Consider the following 16,297-nt stretch of genomic DNA (forward strand, 5'->3'; position numbering starts at 1 on the left):
GAGGGGGAGGGGGGGGGGGCTTCTTACTGGCTGAGTTTTTCTTCTCTGACTTAAAACGTGCGGCGGTAGAATGCCTTCATTGTTACTATACAGATGTACAATGATATACAGCGCCACCTGCTGATCCGGAGTGCACTGAGCCCAAGTCACGCCACCAACGAATTACTGAGCTAATAATGTGATTCACGGTCTCAGTTTCATGTGATTACAATTAGGTAAAAGACACAGGCGAGGTGTCAAACAAGCCGAAGAAGAAATCAAACAACAAGCACATGTTTATAGTTTTAACTGCTTTTACATCATTGGAATGTTTTATGGTTTTAAAATCTTGTCTGGTTTCATTTATAAAGCATTGAAAAGACAGTTTTGCACTATTGTATTTATTTATTCTCATTCTTTTCTATTTCTTATTCTATTTTTATTCAAGCACAACACTGTTGGACTGATTCTTAGTTTATCTCATTTCTGTATAGTTACATATTTGAATTAGTTCATTTTTATGTTCACAGTTTGCACCTTTGATCCAGGAGGAAGATATTTGATCCCACTGTATACTTAAGTGTATATTGTTGGGTAGTTAATAAAAGTCTACTTGGATTGACACACACACACACACAGTTTGTGTGTGCGTTTTGGAGGACCACGTGACGCTCTTGCCTCTACAGCCTGCACGCGGCAACGGCACTCTCCAGCACAGGAAGTGCGCGGAGTCAGAACTTCCGGTTGTGCGGTAAAGATGGCGGGGCTGTGCAGGGTCGTGTCGGGGCTCCAGTATCGGGTCCGGCTCTCCTCCCGTTTCCTCCGGAGCTCCTTCAGCTCGGACTCGGGCCCCGCGGAGGGCCCGGTGTCCGGGTTTGCCGCCGCCTTCGACCAGCAGGAGGTGCTCCGGCGGGAGACACAGAGCTCCGCGGCCGGGCCGAAGGCCTCCTCCTCGGGTCCGGAGCTCAGCTTCGCCGCGCTGCTTCGTCGGTCCCCGCTGATCCAGATGGGCCCGGCCAAGGACGCGGTGGTGGTGGGCAGGGTGTTCCGGGTGGTCCGTGACGACCTCTACATCGACTTCGGTGGGAAGTTCCACTGCGTGTGTCAGCGGCCGGCCGGGGCCGACGGCCTGCAGCCGGGCTCCAGGGTCCGTCTGCGGCTGCAGGACATGGAGCTCACCGCCCGCTTCCTGGGAGCCAGCACCGACACCACGCTGCTGGAGGCCCAGGCAGTGCTGCTGGGCCCGCTGGACGGACGGGAGCACCAGAGCCGGGACTGAGCCCGGAACGGGGTGGACAGTGGCCCACGGGTGGAGGACTCTGGTTGTGCTTGTGCGCACTGACTCTCAGCAGGGCCCGAAACAAGGACTGAATTAAACAGATTTTCTTATCCCGTGACGTTTGATTGTGCTGAATGACCCCTGACCCCGGTCACATGACATTGTTACCCCGCTGGAGCTGATGTCTGCTGTCACTGTTCGTCATCATCAACACTGAAACTGACCAATCACGGAACTGTGATGTCATAACCTTGCAGTGTGTTTGTAAAAGTCTGTCATGGAAAAATCATTCCAGCTGTTTTCTTTATTTCTGCAATAAATAAATGTGTGATCTACGTCCAGCTCACTCCTCTCGGTTTTTAGCCTCAGGGCTGATGCTCATCATGATCATTGGTCAGCTGCAATACTGAGGTGAGATGGCAGGTTAAAGGTCAGCTGATAAAGCTTCAGGTCAGGAAAGAGGAAGAGGAGCATCAGCAGCTCCTCACGCAGGAAACGAGGCGAAGCTCAGAGAAACTGACACAACGATGCTGATCAATAACTTTATTTTTCTCCCAGAGTCCATTCAACATCTGCAACAGCTGGAAGACCAGTGATTATAGAAACTACTACCTGTACAGGTGTGGCTACAATACCTGTGTGTGTGATCATGCAGTATATGAATAAGGCCGCAGAGTACTCTGATTAATATCTTTCTGCTGCATGCTTTACTGTAGCAGTACTTTAGTGTAGTTCAGTGCAGTAGAGCTGTGATGGAATGGTTCTTCCTGGAGGGGGCGCTCTGACGCTCAGGTGACTCAGCCGCACATGCTCATACAGAGCCACTGAGGAGAGAAGACACGTTGACAGTCTGTGAGATTAATGTTTGATGTGACAGATTATTCACTCTTTCTTTTATTTTTTTGTAATAATCACATTTATATTTATGTCCTAAATCCTCGTGACTCGCAGGAAGGAGGCGGGATCAGGTGGGGAGCATCACCAAAATGACTGATTACGTGCAAATCTCTGAGTATAAACCCAGTCAGTGTGCAGATGATGGCGTCATTTTTCAGAGATGGATTTATCAGTCGTCAGGTTTGTGCTTTGATGTGAGTGAGTGTGAGTTATGCTCTGGCGCTGAGGCTCAGCCAAAACGTGAACCGTAAATCATCGGCTTACAAGAGATCTGACTGAGTCAAAGCATCCTTTATGCACGGCTCCTCAAACAACGAAAAGATCGAGTCCACAGTAATGTGGTTTACGCAGGAGAATAAATTTGTTATTATGAAAACAATAAATAAAATGTAGCCTGGAGGCAGGAGGGGCACTTAAACACGTTTCTGCGACTCCTCGTTCCCAAACAGAGCCGGAGGTGAGACTAAAGTTTCCTGTAAAATGATCCAAATCCACAAACAAAGACTGTACGCTGAAGATGGAAGATACTCCACGTATGGAACAACGGGTCCATAAATACGAAAACAGTATTTACACAGAAAAATGATCCAAAACATGATTTTCATCACAGGCCTGATGGACACTGATGCTTACAGGCAACATATCAGCGTATGAAACACATCAAAGACCTGCTTCAGCTCATATGAAACTAACATGGGTCTGATACTCGAGCTCGTCTAAGCTCAGTGTTTGTTTTGTGGAGCTCAGAGACGGTTTACCTCGATGAGGTTCATCTCCACCGTGCCCGTCCCGTCTGTGTCCAGGTGCTGGAAGGTTCCTGACAAACACACATGGAACAGCTCAAGACAAATAAAACGTTAAAACGTTTATTGTGCGTGTTCTCGCAGTCACATGATCAACCTACGGAACATGGCCTCCAGTTTGACGAGGCAGCAGGTGAAGTTGTCAAAGTCGATGATCTCATTGTCGGCGTATCGAGCCACCAGCATCTGATGCAGCTTGTTGTTCAGTTTGAAGCCTGTGGACGCGACAGATCTCAGGTCAGTTTAATCCAACAGAGCGCGCTCAGTAACAATGCAACACTAAGCACGAGTTACCGCCATTTTCCAGCGCCAGACGCATCTCGTAGGAGTTCATGCAGCCGGATTTATCCAGATCAAACTCTCTGAAGATTCCCTGAAAACATGAAACCAAACTCGTCATCGCAGGGCTCGATCGGATTGATCAGCAATCGGACTGAAGATTTTGTTACTTAAACATTTAAAACCCACAAAACCAGGACCGGACCAGCGAACGAAGGGACACGCGACTCGGTGCTCCGTCTCATGACAGATAAAGTTTTTATGTTTGAAATGAACTCGGTACCTTGGACCTGTGAGCTTCAGGTGTTCACACTCACCAGCCACTTCCTGATCTTGTTCCAGAGGATCTGAAACTCCAGCAGCCCGAGGCGAGCGCTGCCATCTTTCTGAGATCGAGTCAAGGCCAACACGTCTTATTTCAGACATGAGTCATCAAGCTTTACCTGTCCTACTTGCTGAGTGGCCAGGATACGTCCATGAGGCTGACCATGGCTCTGCAGGACTCCATGCTGAAGCCGTCAGTCTGCAGGTCTCTGTCTGCAAACCAGACCAGATCACAACCACATCAGAGCCAACCTCTCTGACCAATCAGAAGCCTCCATCTGATTGAGGAAGACTGAGGTGAGGAAGACTCACGTTTGGACACGACTCTGTTGAGGATGGTCCTGAGCTCCCGCACTGAGATCTCCATGTCCTACAGGGAGGAAACAGGAAGTGAACGTCCTCGCTGTTTCTGCATGTTCAGTCCAAGAATGTTTTAATAAATGAACTCACGTCTCCAGACAGCTGAGCGAACATGGACCTGAAGGAGTCATCGATGTCGCTCTCTGACACTTCCTCCTGCAGAGAAGAAGAGCAGGAAGGTCAAAGGCGAAAGACACAAAGTCATAAAGCAGCCAGTTCGGTCTGTTTACCTCTTCGTCAAAGTTCGCCACCACGCCGTCGTCCATCTCCCTGCAGAGTCACACACTGTCACTGAGAGGTCTTTTATTTTGAAAAGTAAAGGTGTCTAGATAGATCGTGGTGAACTCACTGGCTCTCAGACTGCTTCTCTGTGAATACCCGCAGGACAAAGTCCGCCTCCTTCGAGGGTTCAAAGGTCGATGGGACAATTAGGTACTCGCCGGGCGGCAGGCGGAACCTGCCGCTCACCTCTCGCAGATTGATGAAGGTCTCGGAGCGAGCGCAAGATGACTGACGCAGGAAGAAGTCCTTCTTCATGTGAACGCTGGGACAGCCTCGGTGCTGGGGGACAGACCAACGCCGCTGCCGTTGGTGAGTTAAAAAAACCCGGAAAAGTGAAACAGACTGGAGCAACTCACCTGTTCAGGGATCTGTGAACGAGAACAAACAGAGGAAACGTCACCAACAGCAGAAATACAGCGTGATAACAACATCACACCTTTATGACCTCTGACCTCATAGATGGCAAAGCCAATGGTGTGCATGTCCTGGCCTTGGCGGCGGTAGCGGCGGCGGTCTTTTTGCATCAGCGCCACCAAGAAACTGCAGGCAGCTTCTTCATCTTCGGGGTCATCGTCCTCCTCTAGCAGGGAGATTTTATACTGAGGGTTGATCCAGAAGGTGTCTGCAGGAGAGCATCATGGGTATGTAGTTATAACTAAGAAGGCGCACACAGGTATCAGGTGTTCCTGACTGTGAGGTTTAGCGCGGGCTCTATGCTGGGTCCTCCGCGTCTCACTTTAGACACTTACATCAGGTCAGAAGTTCAGCTGAGCCCCTGAAGATCATCATGTAGCATCTGCTCATCAGTGATCAACGCACCGAGCAGCGCTAATCGTTTGAGAAATTCTAAAATTTGGCCGCCAGATTATAAAGATGCACAAAAACCTTCATGCTGATTGGGGACTCAGTAAAAATCTGATGGACTGACTTAAACTGTGTCGGGTCCAGGCCTGCTCACTAACACGCCACCCTGAAGGTACGCCAACAGTCAGAGCCACCTGGGCTCACCTGGACTAACTAATTGTTAACCTTTCCTTGACGTCGGTCCCCTGACCATGGTCAGGAGATTTGGGGGGGGATACTGCACATTTTAATACACACTGCAAAGGCTGCAGCCGGTTACAACGCTGCCGTCTCTGTCAACTCCAAAACCCAACTTCATTCCGCTCTGCTGTCAGGTGCCGCGGCTACACGCATGCTCATACACTCTTCACACGGAGCCCCCGTCACACACAAGCCAGACAATCCCTGCGACATACTCAGACCTCTTTTTCCCCAACATGGTGCTGAGCCACCATCTTGGTATAAAAGAGGTGTATCTGCCCCCTCCGTCCTCACTGGGGTGGTTCCTGCAGCCCCCGGCGGTGCTCCCTCTCCTCCAGCTGCCCTCGTACGTGGCGGTGTTCCAGAAGCTGGTGGAGTCCTGGCTCAGAGCGTCTGGAGTCAGATTGCAGATCTCCAGCCGGGAGAACTGACGCAGGAACTCCTGGAAGGACATCCTGCACAGCGACAGTCGTTTGAACATCTTTGTCCTTTAAAGACGCCACAGTCATCATCACAGAGCAAACATACCAGAACTCCCCGTCCTCCATCTTACACAGCATCTCGTCTTTCTCTGCCGAGTCAATGGCGTTCCACTCCGAGGAGCTGAAACACCAACAAACGTTAAACTCTCCGTGCTCCCCTCCCCCAACTCAGTCGAGTCTAACAAACTGCTCACTTATCGCTCCATGCTCCGGTCCACTCCACCTGACCCCAGGGGTTCCTGATCCGGATCAGCAGCTCGCGCTGGCGCCGGTACTCCACCTACAGGAGGACAAACACCTGAGATCAAACGAGGAAATCTAAAACTGAGCGGTTCATCTGAGAAACAATGGTCAATGCTAACTATATTGTCCCCAATGTGAAACTGATTTGCAAAGTGCAGCGTGCAGTGCTGACGTCAACAACACATATGGTTTGGTGTTATTAACCATGACAATACCAGCAGGTATGAAAGACACTCGATGTCTCTTGGTCTAAAACTGATTCAATAAAACTTTATAAAAAAGGGTCATCATTTTGGGCCCCAGTTTGGCTCACTGGGATGAGCGGGCGACCGGCCCGGGTTCGAATCCGAGCCGTGGTCCTTTGCCCTCTCTCTGCTTTCTGTCACTCTTCACTGTATCTATCAGATAGAGCCCAAAAATTAATGGAATGCCTTTTAGCCTGTGTACTACAACAGCCATTAGTGTATGATAATAATAATAATAATAATGATGATATTAATAATAATAATAATACATTTTATTTAATATTTAATTATTTTCAAGACACCCAAGGACATTGTACAATAGATAAAAACACATAACAGAAGAATGACACAATGAAGAACAATAAACAGGGCCACACGTTGGATCTTGTGCTGTCTTTGAGACTACCAATCTCCAACCTGGAAATATGTGACGCAGTTTTTTCTGACCACTGTCCTCTTGTGTTTGACATACTTTTATCTCACTGCCATTTTAAATCTACCATTCCAAAACGCTGCTGTCGCGTTTTTAAACCAACTGCAACAGAACAATTCTCTATTGCTTTTAAAAAACTACTGACACCCTCCCTTGGCAACGGCACCGAGGAGATGGCTCCAAACTTTTATGATAAATGTAAAACTATTCTTGATGAGATTGCCCCGTTTAAAACTATGAGACTGAAAATACAATCAGACCATGGATAAATGAGGCCACTCGCTCAGCCAGACGACAGTGTAGGAAGGCTGAACGTAAGTGGAAAAAAAATGGGTTGCAAGTGTCTTTCCTGGTGCTGAGAGACAGTCTGTATAGATAGATTTTTCTGCTTTTACAATGTCCTGCTAAGTTTTTTGCTAATATAATTGAGAACAACTCCAACAACCCCCAGCTTCTTTTCTCAACTATTGACTTGGCCCTGAATATTTCTCCTGCTGTTCTCATAAATAGCTCCACAGAAACCTGCGAAAGATTTCTGCAGTTTTTCATTAACAAGATAGAACTACTTCGCTCTACGACTTCCTTGCCCTCCCATGACGCTTCTATGAAATTCACCTGCTCTACTGCCTTTGACCAGTTTGAGCCTGTATGTTTCAATCATGTAGAAGAACTTTGTAATGGTATAAAGACATCATCTTGCCCTATTGATCTTGAGCCAACACGTTTCTTAAAAAAGATTGTTAACGTTGTCGGTTCTGACATTTTAACGATTTTTAATAGCAGTCTTAGTTCTGGAGTGGTGCCAGCATGTTTTAAACATGCTGTCGTGCAGCCTGTACTCAAGAAACCTAACCTTGACTCCTCTGTCCTTGCAAATTTTAGACCTATCTCTAAGCTCCCCTTTCTGACAAAAATATTAGATCCTTTCTAAATAGTCACAATATCCTAGAGAGGTTTCAGTCGGGCTTTAAAGCCTTTCACATTACCGAAACTGCACTCTGAAAAGTTCTTAACGATCTTTTATTAGCCACTGACTCAGGTGACTCGGCTGTGCTTGTACTCTTAGACTTGACCGCTGCCTTTGATACTAATGATCACGGCATCTTGATCTCCCGACTGGAGCACTGCGGCGTCAAAGGCACACCATTGGACTGGTTCAGGTCATACCTCTCCGATAGGACTATCTCTTCTTCAGCTCCCTTTACTTGCGGTGTTCCACAGGGATACATATTAGGCCCAATTCTGTTCTCTATCTATATGTTGCCGCTAGGCTTAATTTTCAGGAAATATAACATCTGTTTTCATTCTTATGCCGAAGACACTCAGATATATCTCCGGCTAAAGAGTAACACCTCCGCTTCGCTAGAATCTTTTAGAGTCTCGACGAAGTTAAGACCTGGATGGCCTCAAATTTTCTTAATTTTAACAAGGAAAAACTGAAGTGATCATCTTTGGACCAAGCTGCAATTCTCGTACCCCAGATCTTGACCTGCGCAGTTTAGCACCTTTTGTTAAACCGCATGCAAAAAATTTGGGGGTTATACTGGATAGTAAGTTTACCTTTGAAAAACAGATTAACTCTGCTGTACAGGAGTCCTTTTTTAAATTGAGGCTCTTATCCAAGGTGAGATTATTTTTATCTTTTAAAAACCTGGAATGGGCAATTCATGCTTTATCTTATCTCAGCTGGACTACTGTAATTCTTTATACATAGGTGTTAGCCAGTCTTGTCTAGCGCGGCTCCAGCTGGTCCAGAATACTGCAGCTCGTTTCCTGACACATTCAAAGAGACACGAGCATATTTCCCCGGTGCTCGCCTCACTTCACTGGCTCCCAATCCGCTTCAGAATTAAATACAAAATTTTGTTGATGACTTATAAAGCGCTGAATGGACAGGCTCCAGAATATCTGTCTGACTTACTGCAGCCTTATATGCCCCCTAGAGCTCTAAGATCAAGCGATCTCTTGCTCTTGGCCACGTCTAAGTCGAGACTGGTTCACAGAGGTGACCGGGCGTTTGCAGTTGTGGTGCCGAAAATGTGGAATGATTTACCTCTTCACATTAGAAAGGCCCCGTCCATCAATCTTTTCAAATCCCATCTTAAAACACATTTATTCTCACTGGCTCTCAACACCGCATGAGAGTTACCTATCTATCCACCTAGTTATCTCTTACCAGGTATTTTTGATTGATGTTATTTATTACTGTGTAATTATTATTTTTTAAATCTTTGTACAGCACTTTGGCCAACATTTGTTGTTATTAAATGTGCTTAATAAATAAAGTAAAGTAAAAGTAAAGTAAAGTAAATAAAACAAAAGCACGAGATAAAATTAACAAACAGTGGGTTCACAGTGAATATGCAGATTTGAACAGATGGGTTTTTAGTTGGGATTTAAACTGGGGGAGAACCAATGTTTCTCATATCTGGGGGCAAAGAGTTCCACCGCCTGCGAGCAGAGCAGCTTTTAGCTGCTCTGCTCCCTAACGCTAACCCTTCCCATGGTGCTGAGGCGAAAGGAAGGCACAGAAAGCTGGATAGAACAAGAAGATCGAAGTGAGCAGGCAGAAGAGATGGTGCTTAACAGGTCAGAAAGGTAAGGAGGTGCGAGGTTATGAATGGCCTTGAAGGTGAGCAGAAGAAGTTTGTATATTATCCGGAATTTAATATAGTAGAGAACCAGCTGACACACAGAGCTTTGTTAGTTAAAACATCTAAAATCCAACCAACAAGATTAAAATCCAGTTTAAACTGGAAGTTTATCAGCTGCGAGATGTGGCTGGATGGTATAAACACTGAAGAAAAGTCAGTAAAAAGGAGCCGAGCATGAGCTTTGGCCCCATCAGGAAATTTAATAGAGTGACCACATCAACACCCCCACAACAAGCTGCAGAATCTGCTTCCTTATGAGCTTTTCACTGGATTTCATCACTAGAGCTGTTAAAGCAACAGACCTACAATCATTTCGTGATCTGGAACCGTCTGCTGCTGAAGTGATCCACTCAAACACACTTTGGATTTATTTGAGCTTTTTTTTTTTTTTTTTTTTTTAAATCCACCAACAAATTTAGCCCTTTAACCGCAAAACACCTGAACCATGAAGCCAGTCACGTGTTACTGAACCTTCTGACAAATAAAAGAAATAAATATTCATTTTGCATGACTTTTAATTTAGATCCTTTTTATTACATCCAACGTTTCACAGTTTATTTCTTAAACAGTAACGTGGTTAAAAATCACACTCTGGTGTTAAACTTGCTGTCTTCAGGGAACGTGGGATTTCAGAGCACTGACACTGGAGGTGAGCTGACATTAATCTTGGGTAACGGTTTGTTACTTTTACCTTGCAGCTGAGCTCACCTGTCTGAGGCCTGTCACAGAGTAGGCGTGGCCTTTGACCAGCTTCTTAAAGGTGACCGCCTCCATGTCGAAGCTGTTGGTGATCTGAAGACAGAAGGTCGTTTGATCAGTGTGGACAAGCGCTCTGTTTTCACATCATCACATATAATTACACCTGAAAAACCTGTGACATCACTTCCTGAAGTGCACTAATTTGCTGAAAGTCATTTTGTGTGTTTGACTCTACGGAGACATGACTGACGTCGATGGAGCAGCCGAGCAGCGAGCCTCTCTCTAGCGCTTTGCTGATGATGCGATGAAGATCTTTGGGCGCCTTCTTCAGCTCGTACATCTCTGACACGCCTCCCGTAAAGTCCTCGAAGCCCTCAGTGGTGCTGCCGCCGGACAGCGCCTCGTATGACCCATTCAACCTGAGAAACAACAAGAGACACGCAGTAAACACAAAGTTCACCCGCAGATGCTGTGCAGGATCGCGGTGACACCGGCGAGGCTGGAGATCGGCACCTGAAACCACAAACAAACACCTAGAAACATGAACATCTGTTTGTAGGTGGGCGGGTCTTACTTGGCGTAGGCCTTCTCCAGCAGGGCGCTCCAGAACTCGGTGCCTTCGGCCGAGTGGACGAACAGCAGCTCGCCATCTTTGACTGGCAGCCGGTCGTCGATCACCACGTCCACCCACTGCCCAAACTGCCAGAACTGCAGAGGAAGAAGGAGAATCAGTCACCTGTGACAGGTGTGTCCTCATCCAGCATCAACCACCAGCCACACTCAAACCATGTCCACAAAACACGTTTTACAGGTGAATGGGCGTGGCCTCGGTGCAGAAAGTCTCACCTGAAAGTGGAAGATACCGGCGTATTGGTGGCTGAAGCTCTGACCGTGAGGAACAACGCGATGCAGCAGCTGCTCGTTCAGCGTCAGCGAGCCAATCGCAGCCAGCAGCCAGCAGTCACCTGCAGGAGCACACACAGGTGAGACAGGTGCACACCTGAGCCTCTTTTACAAGTTACTTCAGCCTGAATGAAGTGAAGCTGCAGTCTCTGCTTATTCTTTTTAATCTGGTCTGATTGGACGAACCTGAATGGAGAGGCAGCGCCCTCTGCAGGCGGTCTGTGGTTACCTCACCTTTAATCAGGTAAAAAGCTGCTGGGAGCGCTGAGCTCAGATCAGATCAGGATGATAGTGATGTGTCGGTCGCGAACGAAACGGCTCTTAGAGCCGCCTCTTTGAAGTGACGGACGCGAGCCGGCTCCTTATTGGGAGCTGTAGTTTTTTGGGTTTTTGGCTGGACTACAGGATAAGGTGGCATCGTTCTAATCCCATACAGGAGCAGCCAGTCACTGACTAACACTGCAAAACAGAATTGTTAAAGTTTTCATTTTAATTTCAATTCAGGTTAGATTTTTTTTTGTGTGCGCAAGGCAGATTTCCTGTGCGCAGAGACCGTGCCAGCAGTGGGCAATTGCGCACGTGCGCAGCTTAGAGGGAACATTGGTGACGATGATGATGATAATAGTGATGATGATGATGAGTTTGGGAAGTGTTTGTCGACATTCTTCTGATGGTCTCTCGGGACTCTAATGCTAAGCTAAGTCCTAACAGTACATTGGACGCCCGTCCATTAGCCGGAACCATTAGCAGCTTAGTGTTCACAGATCAATACAGGTCAGAGTGCTGCTTTCAAGTACATCCCGTAACATCAAATTCTACTTGAGGAAATATATTCATCAAATTCAATGGTCAGTGGTGGTAACTTTATTGTCCCCAACGGGAAATTGATTTGCAGTATGTCCATACAGAAATATAATATGGGTCCTGAGCGAGTCCACAACGAGCGAGAAAAAGAGAACTCAGAGCCGACCACAGGTGGTACACCTGCCTGTGTTTCAGGAAAGTCTGAGTGGATGATCGACCCGACCTCAGAGATCAGTAAGAGTGATTCTTAGCTTCAGTCCATTGAATCTGAATCATCGTTATCATGACATTCACGTTATGTTTGAGCGCCGCATGTTTCAGGATGGTTGTCTGACTTAAATCGGAGCTTTTAGGTGTTCCGCTGGAGGACACGATTGGGACAGAGAAGTGACAGATCACACACACACACACACACACACACACACACACACACTCTGTAGAGGCAGGTGAGACTGAGGGTGAGCGCCTGGTTGTTGAATGATGAAGACGGCCTGTGAACCGTTGCTGCCCGGCAGAAGTGGAACAGGGTAACCATGGTAACTAAAACTAAAAACATCGGGAATTCTGAATTAAAATAAAAACATAAAAAGAATGGAATAGAAATATCCTTTATTGTCCCTGAGTTGTCCCCCAAAAAGTCGTTTCCTCCATTGTGTTTACAAGCAAACAAGCAAACCAGAAGAAAGTGAAACACACAAATTAAAAAGAGTAAAACTCAGTGCTGAGTAGGCGCCGCTGAAACAGGCTGCCAGCTCGCGTGGAGCTGGAAATGCTAAAAGTTTTGACTTTAGACAAAAACATTAGAACTGAACCAAAATGGATCCACACAAGGACAAGTTACACAGCCACAGCTGGTAAACAGCGGTCACATGACAGGAAGTAAACAATCTCAAAACTGAAATAAAGACTGAGGATCGCCAGAGCCGGCTCGTAGCCCTGCAAGTGTTTCTGGTATTTTGTCCACTTCCTGTTTATCTCTTTAAGTTGCTTTTAGGGATCAATAAAGCAGCCAAGTGGAACGTTAATGCTGATTGTTTTTGCTATTGATCCATTATTACTGTTTAGTTGTTATTGATCACTCAGTCTCAGTCCCCTGTTATAATAAAGTGCTTCACTGCCTCCAGCAGGCGGAGCCAAAGCATCGAAAAACAGCCTGAGCTCCTCCCACCAGCGGCCAGGGGTGGAGGGTTCATACCGATCATTCCTGTCCAATCCAACACACACACACACACACACACACACACACACAGGACTCCACCCAGCTGACTCATTTTGTGTGTGGGTGTGTGTGTGTGTGTGACACACAGAGACCAGTCTGTTGACTCATACACACATGCTGGTGTTTGCGTGTTTGTGAGGGCCTGGTTTACTTCCTGTTTTCACAGATGCAGAGTTATGATTGCCTCAGCTGACTGAAGAGACAGAGGAGTGTAACACAACTGTAACTGTAATACGATCATATGATCAGCTGGATCAATCAGCCTGGAGTTCATTGGTCTAACCACCAGCACTTTTGCATGAAAGAGGCGGAGCCTGTATCACATGACTGCAGAAGTGCTGCATGTGCTGAATAACGTTTGTTCAAAGCAGAAACACAGAGTTTCAGGATAACTGGCTTGTTCATGAACAACAAACCACACACGCACAGGTCAGTGTGGTTAACCAACCAGCATCGAGAACCACCTAAACAAGAGGCCCACAAGGTTCTGCGGTGCTAAACAGTTTCCTGGAGTTCAAGTGAAGGTGCTAGAGGAGCAGGAGGGGCAGGACTGATGCTCCTGCTCCTCCTGCAGGAGCATCAGAGCTCAGGAATCTGTGTGTGTGATTCTTAGAAAGCTGCAGGTGACTTTGTCCCTGGGTGTCACCTGATTTACTGGAAAGTTCCAACCGCCGACTCACACTGCATACCAGACCGGTTGAGCCTGTCCCAGTGCACACTGGGAGCTCTGGCAATGAAAATAAGGATGTTTGCAGATAAGCGTCTCTGTGATGGCGTCAAAGCAAACAAAAAGTCATAATCCAAGCTGGTGGGTCAGGACAGAGTCAGCGAGTCTGCAGCTGATTTTGGGTTTGATGCTAAGTTTTTATTCCAGCGCTGATACTAAAGTTCATTCAGCCACAGCTGCATACAACTGCCCGATAACTGCAGCAATTATTGCACCAATAACTACCTGATAACTGCCTCAATGACTGTCGGATAACTTCTCTGACAACTGCTTAATAACCGCCCGATAACTAGCAGTATGTTAAACCTGGACAGATAACGTGTGAGAGGTCACACGACTTACCCAGAGCGCCCTGACAGATGTCGGTCCTGGTGGCTCCACCCACAATGAACTGAGGGTTTCGTGTCAGCTCCTGGAACAGCCAATCAGGTATGAGTGAATAAGTAAGTGTGTGTGTGTGTGTCTGTGTGTGTGTGAAGGCTCACCGTTGGCCTCTTCCACTCTACTCCTCTGGTTTTGGCCGTGAATGGGGCGAGCTCCTTGAAGCCGAGTGAGCCGGGTTCTGCGGGGAACATCGGGTCCTCAAACAGGGTTCTGTTCTGCAGGCAGTCCTGCCTCAGGGCCTCGAAGTCCTGGTTAAGGTAGCGCACGGCCTGCTGGACCGACCCCAGACCCGCAGCTCGGGCCCGGTCCATCTGGATCTGCTCGGACACGCCTGTAAACATCCTGAGCCAGAACACATCAGAACTCTGAGCCGAGCAGCCAATCAGAGCAGAGTAAAGCAGGTTTGTACCTGAGTTCTGTCTGGCAGGAAGTAAAACTAAAAACTGGTGCTGACATTTTTCTACTGACCCCAGTAAACAAACCCCAGGTGACGTTCATCAGGTAATGACTTCATGTTTCCCTCTCCTACAGTTTGAAGATGGCCCCGCCCCTCCCTGAGCCTGGTTCTGCTGGAGGTTTCTTCCTGTCAAAAGGGAGTTTTTCCTTCCCACTGTCGCCAAAGTGCTTGCTCAAAGGGGGTCATATGACTGTTGGGGTTTTCTCTGTATTATTGTCTTTACCTTACAGTACAAAGCACTTTGAGGCAACTGATCACGTATAAATAAAACATATGAAACTGACTCGACTGAACTGAAGCTTCACAGCAGGAGCCCACTCAGCACTCAGGCAGGATCATCAGCACACCTGCTCTTGTTTCAGACAAAAATCAATCAATCACTCAGTACCCTGTGATAGAACACCACAAACATCATGTAAGGACGACAGAGCTCACACAGGTGTGTCCTCAGGTGTGTCCTCACCTGTGTGAGCTGCAGAATCAGCTGGTGTCCCAACTCAGCTGAGGAACACGTTTTCCCGTCGTGCCTTTGGGCTGAGGACTTTCTGCATCAACCCCGTTAATTGTGATAGCGTGATAATATTTCTGCCGTTCGTGACAGGAGCAGTGACGTCATTAACGGTAAACAGCTGATTTTGTTCTTGTTCCTGTCTGAATTTACACGCACTGCTGAGGCTTCTGATTGGTCCAGCGACGCGGTGATGTAATCAGAGTTTGCTTGAATCAGCGCAAAAACGGAGAAATCAGCTGATCAAACCGGAAACGGAAAAAACAGAGGGACCGACAGGGACCGGCTCAGCCCGGTTCGGTCCCAAGTCCAGGCTCACCTGTACCCGTGTGGAGCTCCTCCGTGTCCTGCTCCGGGATGTGGTCTGCACCGAGTCCTGGATGCTGCAGAGGATGCTGAGCTGCAGGACCGCGCCCCGCCCGGGGGGAGGGGCGGGGCTACGTCACCGTGTGTGTGTGTGTGTGTGTGTGTGTGTGTGTGTCACGTGATCAGTCATTCTAACAGGAAGTGGCTGATTGTTTTGCACTCAGCTGATGCCATAGCTGAACTGGCCATCGATGGTGATTTTTCGTTTTTATGGGCCGATGATTTTTTATTTATTTTGGTAACGGTATAAACAATGAGAGGTGGTGGATTGGCCAGATGCTGGCCGGTGTGTAAAAATAACTCAGTTGTTTGGTGGTGGCTATGGCGGAGCTTCCACAGATTCAGTAACATTAGCAAGTGGTGTAGACAGCAGGTGGATGAGGGAAGGGGAGGCAGGAGGAGGAGAGACCCGAGGCGGCCACCGGTCCGCGTGTCAGGTGAACTGAACTTCAGGTAAGAAGTTATGACCTGCAGTCTATCTGGGTCAGATATAAACCAAGTTTAGGGGTAGTTTATTTTCCTTGTGCTGACTTTTTACAGTCAGTTACAATAACTAGTACTGCGTACTAGCTAGCATGACAGAGTTTCTATACAGCTGGGCGGGTGCTGTGATGTTACTGATAGTGAACTTTATTTTATTCATAAGGTTAGTTAGTAGAGTTGCCAATCGTTCCGTAAAAAGACGGAATGGTCCCGCATTCAGAGAAAATATTACGCGTTTCGTATTGAGCTGAAAAGGAGCACAGTTTGTCCTGTACTTCAGCCAGGATGGAAAAAGACACAAAGCTGGAGTTATTCTGTCTTTACGCTGCACAGCTGCATCTGATAATGACATAAATTTTGACCTAAGATAAGCTCACACTTCCTGACTCGGATGTTTTTGTTTGTGGAGCAGGTCACGGGTCACCTGCTCGATCTGTGAGTGT

The 16,297-nt window shown here is 47.3% G+C and overlaps 2 protein-coding genes across 3 annotated transcripts; one reads left to right on the top strand and one right to left on the bottom strand.

Moving 5' to 3' along the window:
* Positions 1-692: 692 nt before the first annotated feature.
* Positions 693-1,595, top strand: mrps28 (mitochondrial ribosomal protein S28). Its single transcript, XM_031736329.2, has one exon. It carries the CDS (start codon positions 737-739, stop codon positions 1,256-1,258), a length of 522 nt encoding a protein of 173 aa, XP_031592189.1. The 5' UTR covers positions 693-736; the 3' UTR covers positions 1,259-1,595.
* A 197-nt stretch (positions 1,596-1,792) lies between these two features.
* On the bottom strand, positions 1,793-15,440 carry LOC116317687 (calpain-1 catalytic subunit-like). Of its 2 annotated transcripts, none has more exons than XM_031736540.2 (22): positions 15,325-15,440; positions 14,142-14,382; positions 13,999-14,068; positions 10,850-10,968; positions 10,578-10,711; positions 10,254-10,422; positions 10,013-10,096; positions 5,924-6,009; positions 5,776-5,850; positions 5,542-5,702; positions 4,656-4,825; positions 4,560-4,571; positions 4,271-4,482; positions 4,152-4,191; positions 4,012-4,077; positions 3,874-3,931; positions 3,710-3,774; positions 3,555-3,623; positions 3,253-3,331; positions 3,060-3,173; positions 2,914-2,972; positions 1,793-2,082 (listed from the first exon to the last, which is right to left on the bottom strand). In XM_031736540.2, exons 2-22 carry the CDS (start codon positions 14,379-14,381, stop codon positions 2,056-2,058), a joined length of 2,109 nt encoding a protein of 702 aa, XP_031592400.1. In that variant the 5' UTR covers position 14,382; positions 15,325-15,440; the 3' UTR covers positions 1,793-2,055. The 2 variants fall into 2 exon arrangements, with proteins under 2 accessions (XP_031592400.1, XP_039469366.1); XM_039613432.1 differs by lacking the exon at positions 15,325-15,440 and adding an exon at positions 14,961-15,039.
* Positions 15,441-16,297: the final 857 nt, after the last annotated feature.

Source organism: Oreochromis aureus, linkage group 6, assembly GCF_013358895.1.
Source record: "Oreochromis aureus strain Israel breed Guangdong linkage group 6, ZZ_aureus, whole genome shotgun sequence".
Taxonomy (NCBI): domain Eukaryota; kingdom Metazoa; phylum Chordata; class Actinopteri; order Cichliformes; family Cichlidae; genus Oreochromis; species Oreochromis aureus.

What these genes read in the sequence shown, in the direction of transcription:
- mrps28 (XM_031736329.2), top strand. Translation starts at nt 737, where the DNA reads ATGGCGGGGCTGTGCAGGGTCGTGTCGGGGCTCCAGTATCGGGTCCGG.
- LOC116317687 (XM_031736540.2), bottom strand. Translation starts at nt 14,381, where the DNA reads ATGTTTACAGGCGTGTCCGAGCAGATCCAGATGGACCGGGCCCGAGCT. An exon ending in ATGGAGGACGGGGAGTTCTG is followed by an intron (nt 5,703 to 5,775) that starts GTATGTTTGCTC and finishes GTCGCTGTGCAG; the next exon opens with GATGTCCTTCCAGGAGTTCC. An exon ending in TCTGGCGCTGGAAAATGGCG is followed by an intron (nt 3,174 to 3,252) that starts GTAACTCGTGCT and finishes TCGCGTCCACAG; the next exon opens with GCTTCAAACTGAACAACAAG.